This window comes from Octopus bimaculoides, chromosome 4 (genome assembly GCF_001194135.2).
Source record: "Octopus bimaculoides isolate UCB-OBI-ISO-001 chromosome 4, ASM119413v2, whole genome shotgun sequence".
In the NCBI taxonomy this organism is placed as follows: Eukaryota; Metazoa; Mollusca; class Cephalopoda; order Octopoda; family Octopodidae; genus Octopus; species Octopus bimaculoides.
Window position 1 is genome coordinate 97,146,316 of NC_068984.1, and position 8,069 is coordinate 97,154,384.

Sequence of the window (8,069 nt, forward strand, 5' to 3'; positions counted from 1 at the left end):
ATATATATATATATATATATATATCTGATATATATTTTGGAAAAATATTTTCCAAAATGAAGTTATTAAGTATTGTAACTCTACATGACTTTTGGCCCACCCTGAATATATAATGTGTATATATATATATAGAGAGAGAGAGAGTTACAATACTTAATAACTTCATTTTGGAAAATATTTTTCTTTCATTTTTTCACAGATTCTATAAAGAAGACTAACCATCAAAACATTCACAACCAAACAATGAACACAAATTGTGAAATTTTACTATCAAAACCAAGAATCAATAATTCTAACTCAGTGAGCATATCATTACTATTACGTGAAGGATTCTTCAAGTGAATTAATGATTAGATGTTTGATTAGTCATTTTGAAGTACAGGGTTCAGTAAGCAACATTCCATGAACTGGTGGACTCTGCACCATTAGGAATGATGCAACAGTCAGCTATATAATGGAGAGTCTTAAAGAAGACTTGAGCAGCCTGGACAGGTTAGAGTCTCTTGGACATCACTCTGACACATTCTGAAAACTTTGGACCTTTTTCTGTATAAAATCCAGTTGGTGCAACAGTGAAGCCACCAGATTATGCCCACAGATTGCAATATGCAGTTAGATTTGTGGCTGTGTAAGAAGCTCACTCCCCAACCACATGGTTCCAGATTCAGTACCATGGTGTGACACCTTCAGCAAGTAAATATCTTCTACTTATAGCCTCAAGCCGACCACAGCCTTGTGAGTGGATCTGGTAGACAGACTAATTATTTTCTGTATGAACTGTATATGATACTATGGTATTGTAAATTTAAAACAAAAAATAAAGAAGTTATTAAACATTCAAACCCTTTTGTGACTTTTGGCCCAGCTTGTGCGTGCGTGTGTGTGTGTGTGTGCGCATGTGCGCATGTATACACAGAAAGACAGATAGACAGCACTCAGTTTTGAGAGAGTAAAGTTATTTATTATAATAACCAACCACAATAAACCTTGTAAAATACAGCTACCCGAAGTTTCCTGGCTGAAATATTAGTTTATCTCAGCATTTATCAAGCTGATAAAAACAACAAGATAGTTTAGTAACTGCATTTGATGTAATAGATATGTTCGAATGAGCACACACATTTAGAAAAACACAGAGAAAAATCAAGGAGAAATAATTAACAGCATGCTAAATATAACCTGTGTCTTACAAATATCAATAATTTCATAAACCAATACTGGAATGTGTTATGATGTATCTGGTGGTTTATCCCTAATTCCCACTAAAAGTATTTTGTAAAATGCAGACATGAAGAAAAAATCTTGCTCCTGGTATTTATACAGTCACTGAAGGGTCTTTTTTTTTTTTCAAGTGAGCATATGGAATATCTTTTTGAGCCATTAATATAAGGTTTTGTTATTGTGAATTGGAAAGATCTTCCATTTGAAATCGTACTTGATTGTTCTTGTCTTTAAATTTCTAGATCAATGATGAGAGGGCTTGCATGTCTCTTCTCAAAGTGCCTAAAGTTTGAAAGATGGTTGTTGTATCTGGATTTAAATTTTCCTTCCATGGATCATATATAATGCTTGGTCTCTGTCCAGCCATTGTAATAGCTTGCTGATACCTGTGCTTCATAAATAACAGAGGATATATCACATGCTTGCCCTAGAGGACAATTAGATTTATTTCTGAATGTGTAGCTAGGACATATCCAAGTCATCAGTTGTTTATTGATACAGGTCTTTATATTAGGAGGTTTTTATGTAAATGGAGTAGTCAATCTAGTAGAGTACTTACATCTTTGGAGTGGTTAACAAACTGGAATAGTTACAGCACCGGAGTGCTTCCCTATTACAATAGTTACCCCATATTGGTTAAGCCTTTGCTTGTACCAATTTCACAATAACTGGAGGTAACAAAGTAGACTATAGGTCAGCCAACAAATGGGCTAAGAGTTTGCACATTCACATGTGTTGTGATCAAGGACAACACAGCTCTCAATGGCTAAGTTTACCTAGCTCTAAGTATTGACCTAATGAATAAAAATTTGTGAGATAAGATATTTAATTAATCGGTGTGATAATTAATAAATTATTAATCCAATTGATGATGATGATGATGATGATGATGATGATGAATTGCTGTTTGATTCAAAACTTTAGCCAAGGAGAATCGGTTTGATAGGATAATTTCTACATGAGGGATAATTACTAGATGAAGACAATCCAGTATTCATACTTTGTCATCTGTCCAACACAACTTCTAAGGCCAAGAAGCTTGGCTGTCAAATGACCCAGTTCACCTGGTTGTTAACGGTGTGAGCAACACTGTAACAATGGTTTCTTTTGTAAGATCAAGGTCACTGAGCAGGGAAACAGTAAATTATATTGATTCCAATACCTATTTTTACTGACCCCCAGAAACACAAAAGTGTAAGTCAAAATTAGAATATAAAATTGCAAGGTATTTACTTCTTCAATCAGCCAACTCTACAAAAAACCACTAATAGTAGCAACATTCTATTATTAACAAATGTTTTGTTAACTGACAGTGCTAAGTTCAAAACTTGCCATGGGAGTGATTTGAAGAAATTGGGCTCTGACAGGGTGATTTGATTTTGGTACAATTCATAAAAGTGAAATCATTAAATCCAATAGATTACAAGATTCACTCAATCTGAGGCTGAAAGAGTCTAATGTATCGACAAACACACACACAATTGCACGCGCACACACTTAACCTAATCAAGCTGAGAATTGTTTGATTTTTACTGAAAATACTGCCAGATGTTAATATAGCTTTCAAAAGAAATGAATATGAAAATCTTAAAAAGATTGTAATAAAAGAACAACAATAAACAGAGATTTACTTCTCTAAGTCAATACATTGTTCCACTTGTATTTAATTTATGAATGAAAATCTTGCAAAGTTCCCATAAGTTCAATATGTTTTCACAAAAGAAACAAATGGACAATGTATTTTTTTCTTTACATCACAAACTGTTTTAAGACACAATAAACCTAGAATTAACTCAGATAAAATCTTTACATTAGGCTTTTGAAATTGTTTCCCTTCTGACAAATTCATCTCTACTTTATGATCTCCAGTCCACTTTATGCCCTGAAAAATCTCTGCCTGCTTCATGCCTTAAATGCATCTCCTCTGTAACTTAAAATGTCCACTTTAAGACTAACTAGCTCAAAGGTTGGGATTAAATAGATCCTAACCGAATAATTTTTAAAAAACAATGAAATGACAAAATTATTCACATATTGACATTTAATTAAAAGATACACATAACCATTTCCACAGCCGCTTCACTGTTAAATGGTTTTACATATACAGGTAAACCGAGTTGGAAAAACAAGTGTTTTGACAGCAGACACAAACTTGCTTAGGATATTATGGATGTAAAGCATGCATGTGTGCGTGTGTGTGTGTGTGCATGCGTGAGCGAGAGGGGGAGAGAGAGGGGGGAGAGAAGTCAACATCATTTTATATCTGTTTTCTGTACTGGAATGGGTTAGGCAAATTATCACAGTCTTATTTAGTTCTATTTCAGAGTTATTGACCTCCTAGATAGTTCAGAGGAACTTGTTTCACCCAGACATTAGATTTGTGATAGTTCCTACAGTGTGAAGCTCTTCCCATCACCAAACTGCTTTACATGATATACTGGGTGCATTTTATCATAGAAGCAGCACAAGAGGTGTCCTGTCCTCAACAAGACAAGGAACCATCTCCATTCACTTGCAAACTACTTTATCGTCAGCAGCAGCATTTTTCATGTTTTTCCATGCATGTAAGGCTTGGATGAGTTTTTCTCAAATCAACATATCAACACTTGTTCCTTTGTGATCTTCTTTGTAAGATTCAACATCCTTAGATCAGTTTTCACCATTTCTGCTTATGCCTTCCATGATCTTCCTCTTCTAGTGGGTTCTTTTACATTTTCCCTCATCTGTCATCATCCATATGTATCACATATCCATACCAATGTAGCTATATCTCTTGTACACTAAATCTGATTCTTCATATATCCAGTTTTTCCTCTTAACTCATCTGTGCCTAGTTATTCATGCACACTGACATTACACATCCAGCAGATCATGTTTGCTTTGTTCTTCACTAATCTATGCATGTCCTCTACATTCACTCCTTGTCTTACTACCATCCATTGGAGTTCAAATTCAAGCATCATACAATCTACCCTTCAAAAAAGAAACCCCTTATTGCCAGCAGAGGTAATAACTCCCTGAATTTTTCCTATTCTATTCTAATTCGGTTTACCATGTTTTCAGAATACTTTTCTCTACTACTGATTAGGTCATCTAGGTAACAGTAGGCTATCAATTACTTCTACAAAGCCTTCCAAACACAATAAGGAATTTATTTTACCGGTGCCCTGAAAGCTAACTACTCATGTACATCTATTACATACATAGTCTTTATTAACTGTCAGTCTTCCCTGGATTCCACTACTTTTCTTGTGCATTCACAGATCACATTAGGTACATTGTACAAAATTTTTACCAACACCTTTTCTGCATAGTGAGCATGGCCATTTCCCTATTAGTATCAGAGTCCTGTTAACTTTCTGATATAATAAAACAGTCTTTGCTACTTTTACTCTGAGGCTACTTGATTCTAGGTTTTGTTTCAACAGCTGGAATTTCATTTCTAAATCTTCCCCAGTTTCTGCTACAAGAACTTGATCATTAGTATATAGACGTTTGTAATAGCCTGGAGAACTATAATAAACAGGAGGGGGCTAAGAAAATTTCTATACACACACAAACATTCATACACATATACATACATGCACACATTAAATAAAAGGTAGAAAACAATAAAATAAATACCTCTTTAATGTTATCAGGCAGGTGTCTAATTTTAGTGATGGTGGAACTGCCTCTGAATAGGAGAACAAATATATTTATATATTTGTAAAGCTGAAGACATTAACAGATTCTGGATAAGAAATAGAAGTTTTAGATCATAAATACAATATTTTGGTTAACTAAAGACTTTTCATCAGAACTGCCATTGCTATCACATTAATCACAATATCATGGAAGAAATAATTAACCAAAGTGAGTTTTCTCTCCCTCTAAAAAGAAAAAAACATCAATATTTTCCACAAGAAAATAATACTGTTAGAGAGAACAACATATTTCCTTACTAGCCCGATAGGGCAGCTTTCAAGCTAGCTCCAGTGGAGGGCTCTTCATTGGGCCTTGGGCCCAACAATAACACTTCGTGCATTGAGTACATATTGAATTTTATTAAACTTGGACAATATTTTTCAAGTAATGAACGATTTTCATCAAAACAATAATTTGTCCACTTGGAACTTATTGCAAAGCTGCATGATAAACAACAAATTTTGTCTTCCCATTCAGGGTCAGTACAAATAGCTTGTTTCAATTCCCTACCCTTGAACAACCAGCATATAGCTGGCCATAGGCAACAATAAACTTACCTTTTAAAAGTTCAACGATAATTCTTCTGGTTCTATATTTAAGAGATGAGGAATTATGTACATTATTTACATTATTTACAATTGATAGATATTTGTCCTCATCTTGTTTGTTGTTAACACAACGTTTCGGCTGATATACCCTCCAGCCTTCATCTGATGTCTTGGGGATATTTCGAACCTGAGTTCAAAATTTCCGCAAGACACCTGATATCAGCCGAAACGTTGTGTTAACAACAAACAAGATAAGGACAAATATCCATCAATTGTAAATAATATAGATAATTCTTCTGCTGTCAATTAATTTAAAGACAATTTGATGTATGTAGGGCCTTACTTTCCGTACAAACAATTATTTGTAATACCTGGTACATATCTAAACTCCTGTTCGTAGTTTGAAGGAAAATTACACCACTGTTGCTAAACACTATTTCAAAGTGTGATTTTTATGTTTTAGAATTGCTCTAAATGTATTTGACCATAAAGATGTTTGAAATTTAGTATTTTTTAAGGTAATAATAAAATTAGTCGAATTTATTTTCATGCAATTGGAGGATGCTAAGTTTCCATAGCTCCAACGGCTGACGACATCAAAATAGGTCCGACAAATTGTATTAATATCTGAAAAAAGTTTCTAATATTTTTATTGTAGAGGGTTATGAGAGATAATATTGTATGAGAGAGTGAGTTCAATACGTACTTCAGTTCTGAAGCACATGTTATGGTTAAATTACTTGATACAGTTATAATATTTAGAGAAAGATTTTTTCAAAATGTTTATTTTGGAAATTACTTTCGAAAATAGTTATAATATTTAGAGAAATATCTTTTTCCAAATGTTAGGATTAAAAAAACCCCCACAAGAATGAAGAATAGTAGAAGTGTCACCGAATAGTGAGAGAGGGGGTCGGAAGAGTAAAGTTGAAAAAGTGTGACACACTGACATTCGCTTTCGTATTTATTATCATAAATTGTTGATTTTGGGAACATTCTATGATACTGAACACACTTATGATTATCTAAAAAAAGTCATTAATTTTAGGAGCAAAGTTAGGTAGAGGCTATTTAAGAAAGTTATAATAGCCCTGCATTTATTAAAGTAAAAACTATGTAAGAAAAATATGGTAACAGCTGTGACTGTGTAAGAAGCTCACTTCCCAACCACATGGTTCCAGGTTCCGTCCCACTGTGTGGCACCTTTCGCAAATGTCTTCTACTATAGCCTCAGGCTGACCACAGCCTTGTGAGTGGATATAGTAGACAAAAACTGAAAGAAACCTGTCATGTACGTGTGTGTATGTGTTTGTCCTTTACCACAACCTGACAACTGATGGTGTGTTTACGTCCCTCATAACTTAACAGTTCAGTAAAAGAGACTGATAGAATAAAAACCGGGCTTTAAAAAAAAGAATATTGAGGCCAGATCACTCAACCAAAAAGTTCTTCAAGGTGATGCCCCAGCATGGCTGCAGTCTAATGACTAAAATAAGTAAAAGATAACTTTGCAGAATTAAAACTAGATACAGACTATGTAAGAAGGCTGTGGTAGTCATATATTATTAAAGTTAGATACAGATTATGTAAGAGGGCTGTGGTAGCCCTGTATTATTAAAGCTGGGTACAGATTATGTAAGAAGGCTATGTACTGAATTAATGCTGTAATATGTACTACAGATATAGTCCACATTATGAAAATATTCTATTCGTGAAAATATTGTGTTAACATGAAGTTCCATATACCGAGATTTTTTCCTTTGATTTCTATTTAACATGGAAATCAATAGAAGATATATTACATATGACAGATCTCCACATTGCAGCAAGATTTTTCTGAAGTGCAATACTTATGTAACATGGGAGCTGCTTATAGTGTAAAGCTGAACAGAATGGTTAGCATTATAAAGACAGACATCCAGTTGTTAAAAGAAGCAACAATTTCTATATAAATATCTCTCACAAGGCAAATTTCTGCACACATCCACAACAAAAACACTCGACGGAACATTGGTCATCACCAGTGTTTTCTCTAGCCCAAGGTTGAGAATTTGGGAGGAAAAGATTGGAAAATGGTTAGTGTCACTTGATAGGAAGAGAAAAATGTATGTTACTTGTATTTTTCTGTTTCTAGAATCAGACTACTGAGAAGAGGATGACAGATTAATGAGTGGAAAGGACACAATAGGGAGGAGTAACACAGTAGGGATGACCAGAGTAGAAGGGAGAGAAGAGAAAAATATACAAGTTACCTGTATTTTTCTGTTTCTACAATAGGTCGACCACACTGACCAAATGAGTTGTTACCAAGACTGAACACTGTACAGGAGAAAGAGGAGAAACAAAATAAAGTTATAAACAAGATAAGAGAAATATTAAAAAGAAAGTGTTGGTATAATCATTGAAAAGACAAATTAGATTACCAGGTTTTTGTTGTTTTTTGTTGTTTAACCTGAGGTCAACAACAATCCAACAGCTTTATGATCAAAGGTGTTCTTTCTAATGACAAATATTCGTTCTATTTGGGTGAAACATGTACTACAAAATACTTTTTTTCAAACACCAATTTATCATCTTTTCCCTGATGAACAAGGGAGAGAGGGGAGAGAGGGA

At 34.2% G+C, this 8,069-nt stretch overlaps 1 protein-coding gene across 2 annotated transcripts in view; it reads right to left on the bottom strand.

Annotated features, from left to right (window-relative positions):
• Positions 1–8,069, bottom strand: part of LOC106876835 (RCC1-like G exchanging factor-like protein) — a 48,512-nt gene that overhangs the window by 16,739 nt on the left and 23,704 nt on the right. For both annotated transcript variants that reach the window (XM_052967296.1, XM_052967295.1), the window contains exons 6-7: positions 7,709–7,775; positions 4,846–4,897 (exon numbers count right to left, since the gene is read on the bottom strand). In XM_052967296.1, coding sequence (XP_052823256.1) covers positions 4,846–4,897; positions 7,709–7,775 — 119 coding nt within the window. The remainder of the gene's footprint in view (positions 1–4,845; positions 4,898–7,708; positions 7,776–8,069) is intronic.